This window comes from Stegastes partitus, unplaced genomic scaffold (genome assembly GCF_000690725.1).
Source record: "Stegastes partitus isolate 25-593 unplaced genomic scaffold, Stegastes_partitus-1.0.2 Scaffold1742, whole genome shotgun sequence".
Taxonomy (NCBI): Eukaryota; Metazoa; Chordata; class Actinopteri; family Pomacentridae; genus Stegastes; species Stegastes partitus.
Window position 1 is genome coordinate 64,622 of NW_007579473.1, and position 18,725 is coordinate 83,346.

General features: G+C 39.6%; 2 protein-coding genes across 3 annotated transcripts; both read right to left on the bottom strand.

The window, feature by feature from the left end:
* Positions 1-978: 978 nt before the first annotated feature.
* manbal (mannosidase beta like) lies at positions 979-4,150 on the bottom strand. Of its 2 annotated transcripts, none has more exons than XM_008301973.1 (3): positions 3,989-4,150; positions 3,447-3,628; positions 979-1,471 (listed from the first exon to the last, which is right to left on the bottom strand). In XM_008301973.1, exons 2-3 carry the CDS (start codon positions 3,594-3,596, stop codon positions 1,361-1,363), a joined length of 261 nt encoding a protein of 86 aa, XP_008300195.1. In that variant the 5' UTR covers positions 3,597-3,628; positions 3,989-4,150; the 3' UTR covers positions 979-1,360. The 2 variants fall into 2 exon arrangements, with proteins under 2 accessions (XP_008300195.1, XP_008300196.1); XM_008301974.1 differs by having other exon boundaries at positions 3,447-3,631.
* Positions 4,151-6,284: 2,134 nt separating this feature from the next.
* Positions 6,285-18,454, bottom strand: nfatc2b (nuclear factor of activated T cells 2b). Its single transcript, XM_008301975.1, has 10 exons — positions 18,080-18,454; positions 16,432-17,431; positions 16,046-16,217; positions 15,311-15,513; positions 14,423-14,595; positions 13,927-14,067; positions 11,211-11,266; positions 10,742-10,874; positions 8,915-9,559; positions 6,285-6,819 (listed from the first exon to the last, which is right to left on the bottom strand). Exons 1-10 carry the CDS (start codon positions 18,204-18,206, stop codon positions 6,773-6,775), a joined length of 2,697 nt encoding a protein of 898 aa, XP_008300197.1. The 5' UTR covers positions 18,207-18,454; the 3' UTR covers positions 6,285-6,772.
* Between the last annotated feature and the right edge of the window lie 271 nt (positions 18,455-18,725).

The following is an 18,725-nucleotide window of genomic DNA, read 5'->3' on the forward strand; positions in this document are numbered from 1 at the left end:
GCATCCTCTGACAAGTTCTGGTGGTTTTTCAAACATTTATTTTTTGTTGTTTTTCAGGCAACCAAAGCCACAGACTGTATTCCTTTCAAATCACTTTTTTAAAACTCATTTTAAAGACTTGATTTTAAGAGTTTTGTCTTTTTTATTTGTTCATTTTATTCACTATTACCCTTTACTTTTTATCTATATATATATATACTCCTGTTTTTTTTAATGGTTTTACCCCTTTATTTTCTTTTGTTCTTTTTTCCTTAATTTGTTATGGCATTTTTGGTGCTTTTTAAAAAAATGTTTATTTGATGCTGTTGTAATGATTTAGTTTGTAAGTCTCTATGGTCTGAGTATCCTCCTTTTTTCTTTGCCCTGTCTGTAAAGCACTTTGTAAACTCTGTTTTTGAAAGGTGCTATATAAATAAAGTTATTAGTTATAATAATTATAGAGTCTATGATCACAACTGATTTCAGGGAAATAATGACGTCAATGGTTTGTTAATGGTTTATATTAGGAACATTTGTATAAGAGATACTTAATATTATTGCTCAGATAAAATGCCAAGATGTACATTTGGGGCAATGTAAATATGCATGTGACAAAACTAACCAGTTGACCCAAATCTTTTTTTTCTTTTTAATTCTATCAATTCCAGGTGCAATCTTCAAGCAAGAGCCTTGCCATTATTGCAGTTTAAACATTCTATATTGAATAAGCTACATTTTTCCTTTTGTGAAACAAACATTTAAGTAGGACTTCTGTTTTGTGAGTAATAGGTGAACCTATGACCGACTTATTTGGTGTCCTAATTACCTTTATCTTTTCACTTTGGACTCTTGTGACAAGTGTTAACAAAAGAGATAAAACACTATCAAATAAGCTTTTCTTGCCTTGAAACAGGCTATTCTAGTGCCATAAAATCATAGCTTTATACTGTAGGTTTAATGTTACTGTGACTCATCTAAACCAAACTCAACTGTGAACAATTAAGGTGGATGACTACATGTTTTATTTGTCTGTTGTAATGTCAATACAATTCACTCAATGATATTCAATTATAAAAAAAAAATGGAAATGTAAACATACCCAATGAAATATGTAGCTGCATAAACAGTCAGCATACGCAACAATTTGCTTTTTGTACTTCCATGTTGAATGTAAATAGGACACAGCTAAAGGTCATTCTGAAGAGTCTCCAATTCAACATGTATCAGTTTTTATAGACATAATATGACGTCAGTGTTTTTATATACTTGTAGTGATAACTAAAATGCTCACTTCCATAATCCAATATTGGCAATGACCAAGCACACCCATTCGCAAAATCAAGTCACACACACACACACACACACTGACGCACAAAGCTATTTATCGCTTCTTCTTGCTCTCTTTCTTTGGTTTCTGTCGAATCTGAGGTGTTGGTCCTTTAGGTTTCTTCATCTGTTCAGCAGACTTGCCATCAGTGGACTCGGTCTCCTCCTGTAGAACAAACACAGGAAACATTCAGCACACTGCAATTCAACGGAGAGGCTCTGGGGTATTAAAATATGGTGTGAAACTACATGACTGCTAACCACATTGAGGCAAGTGTGACAGGGAGATATATTTGGATAGTGATTTTGCTGGCAACACGAACACAGTACTTGCCAACCTTTTATTTTCCACAAAAAACTTGTCATGAAACAGTATTTATTTATTATAATATTTTTTTACAATATTGTATGCACATGGATAAATCAACACTGAACTGTGAACAATTAATATACACTTTTATAATGCTATTTTTCAGTTTACAGTTTTCCTTATGGCTCACTCTGTGTGAAATTATCTCAATTAAACAGACAGCTGAATGAAATTCCCCAATGCATACACACCAAACAAAAGAAACTCTGACACGTTTCAGCACTTCCTTTCTGTCAGCACTGTTTCTGAGAGTGCAATCTTTCCTATTGTTCTGGCAGAGGAGAACAGCAGCAGGCTGCTGTGAAAGATGAAATGGCGACATACTGTGGAGAGTAATCACTGCATCTGATAACAATGCCTGAAAATAGAATAATTAGAGAGTGGATTTAATTGCTCTTGTCTATAAATAATCTCTCCTGACAGTTGTTAGTATGGAGATTGTGAGAGTAGCCCTTGGTAGCGCTATTGTCAGAGGCTTTCAAAAATAAGATATTCTACACTCCACTTGTTAAGTTACATCAGGTTTCTCTGAATTTCTGAAAGACTGAATTTGTTGTACAAATCTGTGTTTTTGTAGATCCTTTAGATCTGTCAAGCAAAACTAAAAAAAACAAAACAATTAAACCAGTTATTTAATATACTGTTATCATCAGTTGTGCCACACCAGAAATGTTACTAACTGCATGATTTTGGTATGACATGTTGCTGCAAAGCAGAGGATTGTGTCCCCTGGAACTCATGACACAACAAGAAATTGAATTCTTCTGTGACAGCAGAAGATAAATACATTTCCATTATATGCACTGACTAAAGACTGGTGGCCTATTAAATGAACTTGTCTTAAGAAGTACCATCTCTTCTTGAGCCAAATATAGATCACCCTAAGTTGGAGTAATGCTGAACAAGTCTAAATTAGGTCAGTGATCCAAGGCCCGAGAAATGTTTGACTTGAAAAACTGAACAGGCTTTAGGTATTTTTTTAAAGAAACAAATGTACAAGTGTTGATATTTTGTCATTTGCTGTGAAAAATTAGATTGGGTAACCTTCCAGAAATGTTTTTTTCTTTTATGGTTACACTGAATTACAATCAACTCAAACTCATAGTGATGCTGAAAAGAAATAAGTAGCAATCAAATTACTTCAAAAAAAAAAGTCAGAAGGGTGTGGGAACCTTCTTTGATCACATCTAAGCCCTTAATTGTGACTGAATAAATGAGATACTTGCAAATTGTGGCCAACATCCTAGATTTTTTTTTCAGCATTTCATTTTCAATAACTATGTGAAAACAAATTGCCAATTTAGTCTTTTAACAAGGTAAATTGATAACATTGGCCCCGGTGGCTCAGGCAGTTGACATGGGAAGAATGTAGATGTGGTGTTGTGCCATATCATATCAATCACCTCAACTTCTCTCCATTATTTCTTGCTCTTTAAAGCTCTCCAGTAAAAACAACAATTCAAAAAATCTCATTAATAAAATATATGCAAAAATAGGTAAATCAAGAGGGACACTCAAGTAATAATTGTTCTCTCTGGTAGTGTTTTATCTCGCATGATAGCTTAACATATACATTCTGTTATCACGAAAGAAAAAAAAAAAAAAACACTCATCAGAAGTGCACAGTGATGTTTTGGTCACTGCCCTTGTTGTGTCAAAGTCTGTTTTCCAATCGATTTGTGTGTCCCCTCACTTTACCTGAAATGTAAAATACCCCTAAGCCTTGCCTGTTGCTTTCTGTGACACCTCATATACCTTGGTGTCTGCCTACCTGTTCGTGGCCCTTGGATGTGGGGAAGATGACAGCCAGAATACAGATGAGCTGGAAGATAGCACCAAGAAACAACCCATAGCGCAGAATGCTTTCTAGCAAAGTGGGTTCAGGAACCTCTGGAGGGGACAGGTCCAGTTCTGCAGACATGATTCTGCTCTGTTTGGTCTTCCTTCAGTGACCTACTTGTGCAATAAACAGAGGCACGGATATATAAGTGACTCAAAGTAAGTGGTGTATGTGTGGGTGACAGAGGTAGGTTCATTGGGTCCCAGACAAATCAAAGAAGCTAACGAAGCTAAAAGTAACTACAGTCCCACCCACATTATAAACAGTAGAAGACAACAAATTCTGTATTATGTTCTCACAAAATGACGCAGGTATAAAAACAACTCTTGCTGTAAAGTTGTATAGTGAACAGACCCAGTTAGGACTCATCCACAGCACAGCTACAGATCCGATAACGTAGAGAAGCTTTGTAGCTACACACAAATGACATACAGTTATACAATGAGCGTCGCGTATGTGGAAGAAAACCTTACCAGTGGAAGAAGCACTTCACTCGTCTTTACAGCTAGAGGAATGAAAACGTCGAAGTCAACATAGAAAAAAACAAGTAAAAAACGTGAAACAGCACCAATAGGTGGAGGGGGGGAAAAAGGCTAATTTAGTTTGCAAAGGGGAGAAAATAAATCGGATGCTACGTCATAATCCTGCGCCGTGTTTTGGCTCCGGGAGATGATTGGTTTGAAAATGTCGCCCCCAAACGGTTGAGTTGGCGCCATTTTACTGAGAAACACAGAACAGTCTACCTGAATTCGGTATTTTCAGAGAAAGGTTTACATTACATAAAACTGCTGTACTTGGTTTTAAGCCACTGTTCATTTTGCTGCCGCCGGGAAAAAGAAAAATATAGTAAGTCTCATTACCTCGTCATTGTTTACGACTTTTATCTACAGTCGTCCTCAAATGTATTCATACCCGTCCATGAAAGAAAATGCAGAATTTACAAAAGTCATTCAAATAACCAGAAACTGAAAAGAGTTTTTAAAAAAAAGAAAAGAAAAATAAAACAAACTTAAAATTTGCGAAACTACAATTTAGTGAAATAAGACATTGCTTTATAAATGTGGTTGAAAATAATAATAATAATAATAATAATAATAATAATAAAAGCAGTTGCTGATGAGCAGTGGGCCAAAATCAAAATACCTGTCAACAGGTGCAGAAGTCTGATTGAGAGTTACAGAAAACACTTGATTGCAGTGATTGCCTCAAAGGGTTGTTCAACAAAATATTAGTTTATGGGTTCCATCATGCTTGTTTGCTTGTTTTTTGTTGTTGTTGTTGTTTTAAAATATATACTTCTGTTGAACCACAATTCAAAAGCAACGTCATGATTTTCATTACATTTTTATTTACTATTACTTTTCTCAATTTTAACTTAGGGCTGCAAGGTGATACGGTGGTTGGCATCGTTGCCTCGCAGCAAGAGGACACCCGGGATCTGTCTTCGTGGAGTTTGCATGTTCCCCCCATGCAGCGTGGGTTCTCTCCGGGTTCTCCGGCTTCCTCCCAGAATTTCCAAAAAACATGTTGAGGTTACTTGGTGATTCTAAATTGTCCATAACTGTGAATGTGAGTGTTCTTGGTTGTCTGTCTCTAAGTGTAGCCCTGTGATAGACTGGTGACCTGTCCAGGGTCAGGGATAGGCTCCAGCCGCCCCCGTGACCCTAGTGAGGATTAAGCAGTGTATAGATAATGGATGGATTGATGGAATTTCAATTCATTTCAGTGACAGCTGTTTTTTTCCTTCTTTAATGGGAGGATATGAATAAATTTGAGGATGACTATCTATCTATCTATCTTTCTATCTATCTATCTATCTATCTATCTATCTATCTGAGCTTAGCAATTAAGGCACAAGTAATTTAACCTAAAAATTAAAAAATTAAATCAACAATTAGAATGAGTTTACTTTTTACGAATGTAAATTTATATATTAAGATATGATTTTCTTGCTCTTAAATAAAGCGATGTGAAATAATTTCCACCTCCGTTTTTTCAATTTAACTTATTCCATTCAGTTCTATTTATATAGTTTTTGCAATTTGCAAGACATGCAAAATCAGAATACTTCCCATAGTAGGGTGAAATTCTTATAAAATTTAGAAACTCCACAAAAACGTTTCCTTTGGACTTTGTGTTTTTCCAACTAAGTGAAAGTAAAAAAGTACAAATTTAAGTATGTGTACAGTCAACATCCATCTATCCATTATCTATACACTGCTTAATCCTCACTGGGGTTCCGGGAGGCTGGAGCCTATCCCAGCTGACTTAGGGCAAAGGCAGGGGACACCCTGGACAGGTAACCAGTCTATCACAGGGCCACACTTATAGGGACAGACAACCAAGCACACTCACATTCACACCTATGGACAATTTAGAATCACCAATTAACCTCACTATGTTTTTGAACTTGTGTAAGGATGCCAGAGAACCCGGAGAGAACCCACGCTGTATGGGGAAAACATGCAAACTCCACGCAGAAAGATCCCAGGTGTCCTCACCAGTACGTGAACCGGCGACCTTCTTGCTGCGAGGCAACGATGCTAACCACCACGCCAGCTTGCAACCCGGTATGGTAAACAGTATCAGATAAACTTCATCCAATATTAAAAGAAGTATGCTACATATTAAGTATTGCTTCAAAGACAAGGCAAACAAAGGCAGTTGTAACGTGTAAAATAACCAGTTGCATTTTAAGTGTGCAAATTGAGAATATTGAATTTTGTCTTTACGCCATTCCTGCACATAATTAATACTCAAACTCATTCATTCATATAAACAGAATTTATTTAATATAAAATAATTTCTACATTTTTTTAAGAGTAATTGTACAATTATATAAACAAAGAGAAGTCAAACAGGTTAAAGTGAAGACAATAGATGCTCAATTATAGGTATGACAGGCTAACTGCTTTCTTTGAAAGGCTAAAATGTACAGCTAGCATAAAGACTAACAGAGAGCTGACCCATTTTTTAATGTAAAATGTTGATGAGTGAAATAAGGAGTGACATTTGGCAGAGAAGACTGCCCAGTGAAGCATCACCCCTTCTACAGAAACATGACGTAATCCTGAAATAAATTTAACATGAGCCAATAATTGGATCGTACTGTTTGCCAAAAATGCCTGCCACTAATTCTTACAAGTACAAGATTCCTCCCACTTAATCAGGTTTTTATGTTTATAGCTCCTGGTGTCTCAAGACTATGCTTGCTGCTTAAACTTTCATCTGTGATGGACATCAGGGCGGCTGCAGGATCACTCTCCACTGTGGCCTTTCATGTCCCGTCTTATGATGTCATTCACTGGAAAACAGAAAATAAGAATGAGTAACTTAAATGTTCACAACAAAATTTAATAAGGCAAGATGAGATACTTATTTCAGGTGACATTTTAAAGGAGTTAATCTTGTATTCCTAAAGGTTATGTTTGATTTATATTAACTTTATATTTAAAGCTCCTTTGTACAGATTTTAAAAAAATCTGATGGCATGTAAGTAAAATTGAAAGAGGTTGTTCCAGTTACAACTGGTGTTGCTTAATCTCATCTACTTGTTAAAGGTCAGGGGATTATGATTTATTTGGTACTGCCAGTAGGAGTCGCCAAAGCCAGATGTATTGGAGTATTTTAAAATCTTTCAGTCGAGAAAAGACAGGAAATGAAGGGGGAGAGAGGTGGGAAATGCAACAAAGGTCCTCCACCAGACTTAAACCAGGGGTGTTGAGGTTTGTGGTTGGCGCCTGACAGACCTCAGTCACCAGGACCCCCTGTGAACTGACCTAATTTCAAACAGAAATCAGTCCAGTGATGACATGCAATGTCAGCACGGATGAAGTATTGCAGCTACATGTTTATTTACAGTAGTTTCTAGATCAAATAAGAACCAGATTAGCACAATTGTTAAACGTTTATCTTTGACGGAAAGAATAAAAACAGTTATTAACATTAAATATAATGACAAAGAGTAATAGTAACATGAACACAGCATTGTATTTTGGTTAATTTGTTTATGACGCTCATCAGTAGTTACCTACACTTTTACTATTGCCCCAGTCTGTGTCAGACACCAGAACAAAGGACATGCTGCTTATACCACAGGTGTGTCTGCATATATTTGCCTACACAGTACACTTCCTGCTTCTGTCCTTCATCACCTAGGTGTAAACAGAAACTTTCTCTCACAGCAAACATGGACATCCCACGTTCTTTTGATTCAAAGTGGTGTCGCTTCTTACTCATTTATTACCGTCAAACATCAGAAATTACAAGCAAGCTGTATAATTCAAATGAGACTGAGTGTGCTCATGAAGCTTTGGAAAGTGAGGGTTTTTTTTTTTTGCATGAGTGTGTGTGAGAGAGAGAGAGTGAGAGAGTAAGTGAGAGTAAGAATGAAACAGACAGGAGAGTGGATAGAAAGGCCCTACAGAAAACCACAAGGCAGGATTTGCAAGCAGTACAGTTGCAGTGTGCTAGTATGCACTGCAGACTGGAAACACCCATCCAACAGGCCTCAGTATATCACCTCAAAGTTATACAGTGTTTTTTTTATTAGTGTACTCTGTCTTTTTTGATGACATAATCAATATCCTATTAGAGTATTACTCTTATCTTGTGATCAACACTTTTTAAAACCCTACCATCTGAACCCTGAAAAAAAGAGAAAAGATTTGATCCACTAGAAAAGACACAGAGAAGATTTAGACCCTTATTTTAACTATTATTTTTTACTCTCTTGATTAAGTCCGTCTTTACTAATAATCAGACACTCATATGAGCATTTGTCTTGGTCATAATCACCATCAATAGATCCTTTCCTTCTGCACTTTTTATAGTGGGAGAAAAAATAAATATGTTTGAATACATTTTTGCACTGGCACTGCACTGCCTTTTGGACTGGATTCTGTCCATTATCTTAAACAGTTTAAGTGTATTAAGAAGAGATGGTAAAGAGAAGACAAACTCCAAAATGTGTAAACTTGCTCTTAAATGACCAAGGTATAGGTAAAACTTTATCCAGTGTGTTTGTCTAATGTGTCTGAGGCATATTTATATGTGAAAGATTACACTTAAAGGTGAGGCAAAAAGCATGCTGCTATGGAGAGGAGTGAGATGTGATTATCTTCTAAATGACAATATATTAGTGAGTGTGTGCGTGCGTGCGTGTTTTATCAGTCACTCCCCGAAGTGTGGCTGTCTTGTCTGTAGACATGATATGAAACAAAATTAGTTTTTCAGTCTCTACATTATGTGAACATGCTTGAACGCAGGCTACAAATATTGCCAGCTCCCCCCCATTTCTGATGCAGGAAAGGTGTGAGGGGGATTCACATTTTCAATAATCTGTCCAACACGCCATCTGAAAAATACTGACCCCTGTACAAAAACATGATAAGACTCACCATCCTCCAGGTAGGCATAGCTGAGGTTCTCCTGTTTGACCGTGATCCTCTCTGGAGCTCGTTCCTCATGGTTCCCTCTAGCAGAGCCGATCTGGGTCAGAGGCTGCCCACCTGCCTCCACCCGGTTACCGGCCTTCCCCTGGATTTGACCTTGAATGTATCTTGACGGTGGCGACTTTCCAAGTGGCAGATCTGTCTGCACAAATCCCTGATGTCTTGACACCAAACAAACCTCGAATGAATCACCGACCTGAACGCCTTCGCCCAGTTTGCCAACAGGGGTCCTGGCACTCACACACTGGCTGGGAGCGGAGGCAGGATGGGAAACCATTGGGGAACCACCGAGCAGGGCGGGGCTGCAGTTGCTGTAATGTTGGTTGGCAGTGTGGTACAGCACTGGGTTGTTGATCAGAGCTCTGGACTGGAAATAGACTGGTTGGTCGTCCAGTGGATCGGTTAACACATGGGCTCTGGGGTCTACAGTAGTTAGATGGTACAGGGTTGAGGAAACATTCAAGGCTTGAAGGTTGTTGTCGTGTTCCAGGTGATGGTAGAGTGACTTCATTGACATGCCAGACAGAGGCTGATTGTCTAAGTAGCCATATGAAGTCAACTGATAGTCATCCAGAGGCTCAGCTTTGATGGCTAAAAAAACAAGAACAAATATTTTTGACATTGGAAGACAATACTATCAGTCTATCATCAGAGAACTGTATCATAAACTACAGTGATGGATAACTGAAAAGCAATGTTATTAGAAATAGTTTTCTAGACACCGTGATTATATAACAAAAATGTGGTCAAAATTACAAAAACTAAATTGTGTACCAATATATCTTGTAGATGTTAAGTTTCACTGAATGCATATACAAAATTTGACCTGCTTGTGGAACCACAGGAAAAGTCAGATCATCACCAAAATCTTTAGGAGCTCTGTTGATAATGAATGTATGTGTCACATTTCATGTCAATCTATTCAGTATTTCAGATTTTTCCAGTCTGGGTCAAAGTGGTGCACCAATGAACAGGGTGTCAGTGGGTCTAAGCTGATAGGAAAAACTCCACCAATACAGTTCATGGTGAAACAATGTGTTGTCATTTTGACGTACCCAATATGCCTCAAGCAGTGTGTGTTTTTCTACCTAAACTAGTAATGTTCTGAATTTCTTGGAATGCCCTTTAAAATCTGCCAAACAGTACGTTAGCATGTCATCTGTGGGTATATCATGTAGGTGTTAAGGCATTAGTGAAAACAGGAGCAGAGTGACATATTTTCCTCTTGAGAAAAAGTGAGATTTGCCACACCTACACAATTTGTGTTGTGGCTGCAGTTTTCTGCCAACAACAACTGACTGACTGATTTCTGAGTTCCTGAACAGATTTCTTGTAAAACAACAAAACAGGTTTGTAAAATATTAAGCTTGAAAAGGGTTACGCTGTTTTCAGGTTGAAATATTAGTCGAGCTATCAGATTTAATCTGGCTAAAATGTTGCAATTTCCTGCATTCTCTGACTCTGACTTAATCAGAGATGGCTGACCTAGCACACAGTTTTTTTTTAGCAACATCATAACCATTTTAGCATTCACTTTGTTTTTTTCTGTTGTCCTTTTCTAACATTAATGAGATAATAAGGTGCAGGGTTGAGTTTGGTTCATCACATCTTTCAGCTTTGGGTTCAAACAGTATTACCTCGCAGGCCTGACTTTCCCTGCTAAGCTCATATTAGGAACTATTGACCTTTTAGTCACCTTCCCATTTCTCAAGAATTCAAGGTACACATGTTTCTCCTGTAATGACCGAGTTAAGATGGCTAACTGATATACACCTTTCACAGGAGTGTAGATGAAGTGCTGAGGCTGACTGCGTTTCTTCTTCCCATTGATGACGTAGAAGTTGACTTTGGCCGGCTGGGAAATGGTCCGGTCTTGATATGGAGGAACCTCAACAAACAGCATGTTCTAGTGACACAGCAGCGAAATAAAATATTTAGTCACACATTCATGTTGAAACAGAGAGACGGAGGCTGCCACAAATCTCTCCTTTGTGTATTTGTGATCAATATCTGAATCAGAAATACAATTCTTTGAATATGATGATATTTGATTAGCATATTGAGACAGCTGGAAAAGCTGGGTCATAGCTTTTATGTTTGCTTTATGTTTTGATGTGAGTCTTAAGTGTGTAACAGTACCAGACAACATTGACGTGAATATGCAGTATCTGAAAAATGTGCATATTATGAGCGATGTAAAATGAATGCAAGGGTCACTACAGATATGAGGAAGTTAACTTACAGCTTGGGTTTTGTCTCTGTCCACAGTGGCCTCCACCTCCCAGATTTGCTGTCCATCTGAAAGCAGAGTGAACACAGTGTGCAGGTATTAGTGCAGCTCCAGTAAGGCTCAGTAGTTAACCTGTTATATCTCATTTAATGTGAGATGTGTTGTAGTTATACGCTGGACTATTGCTTAGTTTTAGAGGCATCAGTGGGTAGATTTAAATACCATTTTACTGATCCAGGTTAGCTGTTTTGATATGCTTCCAGTCTATAAGTTCGACTCATCAGCTGCTCACTGTAGCCGAGCCTCATATTTAGCAGGCAGTTATATGAACAATAGAAAGCTTCTTAACCATTTTCCAAAGAGTCAAATAATGTTATGCACAAAAAAATGAATACAAAAATCTGTAAAAGTCTAATTGTATAAAAGCACGTGGGTTTACAAGAAATCAGATTACAATAATCATGTCTCTAATTCTCAGTACAGTGTGAGTATATCGGCTCACAGTGGAAAACAGACTTCTCTTTTATGTCTGGTTTAGTGTTTCAATCCCATGTCAGTTTTTACCTGCTGTTTCTGTTTTCTACCCACGCAGTGAAAAAAAAATACAAAGCCTCTGCTCTGGGTCTGAATCTTTATCAGTCTGTCTAACCACATCCTGTTGCATAAAACCCCAGCAAGCAACAGGGAGCCTTCACATGCAGTCAACTATACCCATCCTGCTCTCAAACCATGCAACCCAACAATTCTGTGTGGGCAGGCGGAGCAGTAACAAGGTGAGAAATTTCCATTTAGAAATAAATAAAAGTTGTCACAGGCAGAACAACAGTAACAGTTGAACCAGTGGTTCTTTTTGTCGAAGTTAAAAGTGCAGGCTGGAGGAAGTTGTGCGTCACTGAAAGCTGATGTTCCCCCGATGAGTTGCAAATCATCTAAAAATATAAATACTATTTGTGTGGGTGGACATACTTGAGCAGGATATTGAGAGGCCACAAAAGCAATTATTAGTCCATTTGAATCATAAAAACCAGTTGGAATCTAAATATACACAGATAAAAATCACATGATTGGTGACACTTTTCATGTTTAGATGGTAAATACGAAGCCATTGTCAGTCGCTGGTTAGCTTCACATGAAGACCATTAACTATGCTGTATGTACCCAGATCAGAAATATTTATCTATAAAGCCAAATGAAACCAATCAGTTGGTCAGACTCCAGACATGCCTGAAGGACATAAAGGCCTGGATGACCTGTAATTTCTTTCATTTAAATTCAGACAAAACTGAGGTTATTGTATTTAACCCTAAACACCTCAGAAACACAATATCGAGCCAGATAGCTACTCTAGATGACATTGCCTTGGCCTCCAGTTCTACTGTAAAGCACCTTGGAGTTACTTTTGACCAGAACATGTCATTCAATAGCCATATAAAACAAGTTTGTAGGACAGCCTTTTTTCATTTACGTAACATTGCAAAAGTCAGGAATATCCTGAGAAACTAGTCCATGCATTTATAACTTGTAGACTGGACTATTGTAATTCCTTATTATCAGGATGTCCCAATAACTCTCTCAAAAACCTTCGGCTGATCCAAAATGCTGCAGCCAGGGTTCTGACAGGAACCAGTAAGAAGGATTATATTTCCCATGTATTAGCTTCTCTTCATTGGCTCCCTGTAAAATCAAGGATAAAATTTAAAATCCTGCTTTTAACATATAAAACCCTCAATGACCAAGCTCCATTTTACCTTAAAAACCTTCTGTACCGTATCACCCTAACAGAGCCCTTCACTCTCAGACTGCAGGTCTAGCTGTGATTGCTAGAGTTTCCAGAAGTAGAATGGGAGGCAGAGCCTTCAGTTATCAGGCTCCTCTCTTGTGGAATCAGCTCTGTGTTTGGGTTCGGGAAGCAGACATCCTCTCTACTTTTAAGGTTATGCTCTATCTGTCTTTCTGTCTGTCTGTCTGTCTGACCTCCAGCCACTGGCCTTACCAACCCCCAAAATACTTATATTTTAGATTTGTAAAGTCTATACCTTACTTTGTTAAGCGCTGTGTGATAACATGTGTTGTAAACTGTGCTATACAAATAAAATTGAACTGAATTGAATAAAGCCATTCTGATTTAACTGTTCATTTATTTATTTATTTATTTATTCATTCATTCATTTATTTATTTATTTTTGGAGTGTGCTTTAGGTGTGCTGGTTGGCAGAGATTGTTAACTAGCCCAGTTCTGTCTAGTGACAAAAAAATGCATATACAGCATCTTTATTCACTGATTGACATTTTTTTATCTCATAAAAATAATATCAATACTTCATGTTTTTAAAAGATTCATGCATATGACTAGTTGTTGACCAGAAGCAGTGACCTTTTGTAGTCTGTGACCAGTCAAGAATTTCATTACCGAGTTAGTGGTGCTGGTAGGTGGATTTTGTTACCTTATGACAGATAAAGGTCAGCCACTTTCCCCTGTTGCTTGTCTCTGTGCCAAACTATGGTAACTGACTGCGGTAATAGCTTTGTATTCATTGCACAGACTTGAAAAACATCAATTGTGTTTGGAGGAAAGGTGAATAACCACACTTTCCCAAAATATCAAACAATTGTTGAAAGTACAAAGTATTTTATGTTGTGGCTCATCTTTAGAACCTCTAGAGGCTAGAATTTCAAAGATCCATCATCTTACAGAGTGATATTTACTGTTTTAAAAATAGCACCATACCTTGCCTCTTCTCTGAAAATATCACCTTGGAGTCAGATGTGAAATTCTGTCCAGTCAGGACCATTTGTTTACCACCATGTACAGAGCATCGGTCCAGGTCTTGCCTCTCAACAGCAGGCAGCTCCTGAGCTGAGCGCTGAGCTGTAGAAACATGAAGGCACAGATGTATGAAGGACCACAGAGGAGTGAGGATAAATCTAATGGGAACATTGTTAGCTACAAATTTGCACCATTGACCAATGCTGCCTTAAGAGTATTAACATTGAATCAAGCCTTTGTAACTTGTGCTGAGAGAAGATTCACAAAGTGAGAAAACTCACTCAGTAATATCAGGTACACAGCAATATATATCTAACATCAGATAACATCAGGCATCATAAACTACTGCCAAGAAAGGCTGTAGCAAAAAAAAATGTTGCTGCAAGGTCTACAACACTGGATGTCATGACCCAATAGAAAGAGTTATTCAGCTCATCAAGAAATAGACGCTTCTTACAGCATTCGATGGGATGAGAAGCCACTTGAAGAGACACAAGTGCCCCTCCAGGTTGAGGGATGTGGACACGAAACACCAAGCGTACACGCGTGTTTTTTCGTCCAATATCTGTCTCGCCATTCCTTAGTTCGATGTCGGCATTCCTCAGTTTCAGGATCCCTACACAGTCAATCCTGTGCAATATAAGAAAAAAACATATGCAATAAAGCGGGTCCTGAAACGATGACAAGGTTTTCTGTTTATGAATGTTGTCACATTGTCTGGCCTCAACATTTCCAGCAAGACTGTCTCTGTTCACACAAAATCCCAGTCTGTCTGTTGTTAACCGATGTCATCTGTCTCTGTTTCTAGCGATTAGTCAGTTATAAGATAGTTTTGTTCAGAGTAGTGATTTCTGACATTGTGATACAAAAAAAATATTGCTTTGCTGCTGTTTTTCGCTGACTCATACGTCACTTTCAGCAAACCATTGCTGTTTGCTGCTGCAAACACTGTCTTGGAAAAAAAAACCTCTCTGGCACACAGGAAATGATGCATTTTTTGTTTCCGTCAGTAGCAACGGCAACGTGTTGGAAGTGTAAAAAGATGATAACCTCATGGCTGCCTTGAGCAGCCATAGCTTTCATGGCTGAGTATAAAAAGAAAAAAAAGCATAGCATAGTGGAAATAAAACACATTGCACTAACAAGTAAAGTTACTTTATCTCTGCATCTGTAACTCTGCAAGATGAAGTGCAAAGACTGCAAAGTGCTGTTTGCAGATTGCTTCAATGAGGTCACAGTCAAGTGGCATGTGGTGATATGTTGACTCATGCATTTGTGATTTATCTGCGTCTCTTTTAATAAATGTGTATTTCCCACACAGCCTCAGCCTTTTTGTTTGACTCACACTACTCTCATGTGGTTCTTTGGCTCCAAAGGGATCTCCAACACTTTGGTCCCATTGATCATCCTCTCCATGCTGGGTGTGGTGACAGTCTTCCCGGTGATGCGATGGACCTGGTAAAAGGCGTGGGGTTTCAGCATCCTCTCGTCGGCCGTCCCAATGAATACCTGCAGCCCCAGTGGAGCTGTGCCTTGGTATCCACGGAGCTGATGAGGGCAACGGAGGTACTTAAATGCATGTTTCATGCTGAATTAAATTAACCGTAAGACCATTAAAATGCATGACTCTTGAGAACGAATTTACATTGTACTGTGGGGGTGATTTCACAGGTCACTATCTAACTGGCAAAGCAAGAACACTGCTTTGCATAGTTCAATTGTATAACAGGGGCAGGAATGCCAACAGTGAGGCTTATTATTTAACTCAAGAGAGCAGCAAATAAAGCAGAGCACGTGTCAATATTTGTATGTGATGTCACTACACCTGATTTGTAGCTGTTTGTATGTTTATTAGCAGAGTGAAACAACACATGCCTCAGTAACTAACGATGTGGAAGTAGTGGTGTGATCGTTATGCGAGGCACTTTCATTTGCATAGCTGTCAGCTTTAAACAAACACAACTTTATCCAGGAAATACCACCCCACATTTACAACCTCTTGCTCCCCTTTGTACATTTCTCTTGTGTGAATATGTGACATGAAAGGGCTCTGCCTTTCTGTCTCTTTCCTTCCTCACACCTGAACCTCTGGATGTCCTCCGTTTGGTGTTTTGACAGCTCCTCGGCTGCCCTCGGTCTCATAGTGAGCTCTGTGGTGGGATCTGGGCTGTTGTTGGATCAGCAGCTCGTACTGGCCAGACTGGCTGAGTAAAGGCCATTCTAAAGAGGGAAGTGGATCCACAGAGAGACCACTGGCGAAAAGATTGGGAGACAAAAGGGAGTAAAAAGGAAAAATGTAATGAAAGACAAAAAGTTCAGTTCAAAAATGGCAAAACCTTATACCACAGCATTTAAGTTTGCTCATATATTATTTCACATTTCCAATTAAATGGTGCACTTCATGATTTGGGCTTACATTTGACCCTATTAGCAATTATAAATAATAAGACAGGACAAACAAAATACCTGAATGTGGACCGTCCGCCAGGATGGACTGAATGAGGAGCAGGCCACACAGCTGGGAGCATGTAGAAGGTCTCAGCTTTGACATCAGGTCCAGCCCTGCCCATTCTGTCTTGCTCAATGGCCCAGTCGTAGCCCTCTCCATATCCACAGTCCTGTCTCTGAACCTGCCCGTGTGCACCCCTCACTCCTACAGTGGGCACTGTTCTGGGCAGACCAGAGCTGAGGCTGCTCAGCATCTCCTCCAGGCCCGGGGTCACGGTCTGAGCCTGGGGCTGAAACTCAGCTTGGGGATGGTGTTGCTGAAGGTAGTAGGACCCCTGCTGCTCATGGGGCGATGGGATGGGGCTGGGGCTCCGGGAGCGCTGCTTGACCGGAGTGCCCCCTTGACAGGAGTGGGTCTGGTCATAGGAGCGCTTTCCATGCGGTGAGGCAGAGCGGGAACGTTGGTGGGGAAGCGGTGTGGTTGTGTTGTGGTGTTGTGGCTGGAGGAAGGTCTCGTCTGTGATGCTGTTGCGAGGCGAGGCTCCTGGGGAGGAGTGGGTAGAAGAAGTGTGGATGCCCTGCAGGCCTGGGCAGAGGTCTAAAGCGGTCAACCCCACGCCACAGCTGGCTCCAATAGAAGGAGAGACACACGGTGAGGCAGAGGGAGAGTATGTCTCTGGTGGCCAGCCGGTGGAGGAGTTACTACTGGCCGGGCTGACACACTCCCTGTAGGCTCCCAGGGCTTTGGAGCCAGGGCTTGGATCCAGGTTCTGAGAGCTGAGAGAGTCACCTGACGGAGTGATCTCAATCCTGGGGCTGGGAGCAGGGATGATGCCTGCTCTTGATGTCAACCCCAAGGAGTCAAACACAGCCCCGGACAGGTTGTCTGTGGAGGGGCTGCGAGAGGAGGTGTCCTGGCTGGAAGCAGGCTGGTTGGAGGTTGGGATATACACAGTGTGATGGTTGACCACCAGCAGAGGAGGCTGGCCATCATTCTGAAGGAGAGCACCAGGGTCATCTGTCAAAGATCAACGAGAGGATTCATTTGAGTGCACGTCAAACATATCTGACTACTTTACTACTGCTACAACCACTGGAAAAGTTACACCTCTCCTCAGGACATTTACTTTCTAAAAAGTTCTCAAAATTACACTCGTACTGGAGGTTCCTCGTACGCTGGAGGTTCCACATTTCAACATCCCACTTGGGTAAATTATATGTGCATTCAATGATTGCTTTTCAAAGTCGTTATAATGCCACAAATTCCTGCCCATGGCCTCCATACATATCTTAAAGTTATATTTTAGCAGAGCACAGAGAAACTATCCTCCTTCAACATCCTTATAACAATAAACAAAAACATGTTTTAACTTCACTGCATAAAAGACAGGACGTTTCTTTCTAGTAACTAAAATAGAAAGAAAGGTCCAGTTGACCTCCCGTCCTTTAGGACAATGAAGGGCTGATTACAGTAGTGTATAACATCAGTATCTGACAGTAAGTGCTTGTGGATCTCCCAAAGCATCTATATCACAAATAAATCCTCCCCTTAGTGATAAAACACTAGCAAAACAATCAAAGACTGTCTTTTTTTTTTTTTTTTTTTTGGATAAGGAGGCATTATCTTAAGATAAAAAACAAACAAACAAAAAAACATTGTACCGACCTTTGTCACAGCCGACAGGAAAATCCTCCCCAGGTGGATTATACAGAAACAGGTCAGAGAAGTCTAAGTCCTCCTGGCTGATGTCTTGGCTCAGGCCCTCGGTGAGCCCCAAACCTCCAGAAGCCATCTCCAGCTCTGTATATGCAGATTTCTACCCCCGACAAAGTTAAATCTTTTGTCGAAGCTTTTGAAAGTCGACAACTTAATTAAGTAGCAGGATAATGAAAGAAACGAGACGAAGTTACAGATGGTGAAAGATGCGCTTAAAACATCAGCAGCCTCTTAAATAAAGCATCTAACATGAAGAAGAAGAAAAAGAACGCGCGGCGGCACACGCTTCCTGTCACCGCTGATGATGACAAGCAGACAAGTGGCGGGTGCGGTGTGTGTGTGTGTGTGTGTGTGTGTGTGTGTGTGTGTGTGTGTGTTTCATCTCTTCCTGTGTGTGACAAGCAGGCTGATCGGTGCACGATACAAAGGGAGGCTCAGTATTGTTATCGAATAGTATGACATGACACACTGTTTTCAGACATTTACAGTCATTGATTCGATATTTGTTGTCCTACCAATTCCACAAATAGTTTAAAGAATACATCGTAGCCTTTGGTTACGTTTATTTTCTTTCCACTTGTATATATTGTGCATA

Bases quoted from the DNA above. Each gene is read 5' to 3' on its own strand.
- manbal (XM_008301973.1), bottom strand. From the start codon at position 3,596: ATGTCTGCAGAACTGGACCTGTCCCCTCCAGAGGTTCCTGAACCCACT. The intron at 1,472-3,446 runs GTAGGCAGACAC...TTTGTTCTACAG, and splicing joins CATCCAAGGGCCACGAACAG to GAGGAGACCGAGTCCACTGA.
- nfatc2b (XM_008301975.1), bottom strand. From the start codon at position 18,206: ATGGCTTCTGGAGGTTTGGGGCTCACCGAGGGCCTGAGCCAAGACATC. The intron at 11,267-13,926 runs GTATGGTGCTAT...CTCTGCTTTCAG, and splicing joins ATTTTCAGAGAAGAGGCAAG to ATGGACAGCAAATCTGGGAG. The intron at 6,820-8,914 runs GTGAGTCTTATC...TCTGTTTTCCAG, and splicing joins CTATGCCTACCTGGAGGATG to TGAATGACATCATAAGACGG.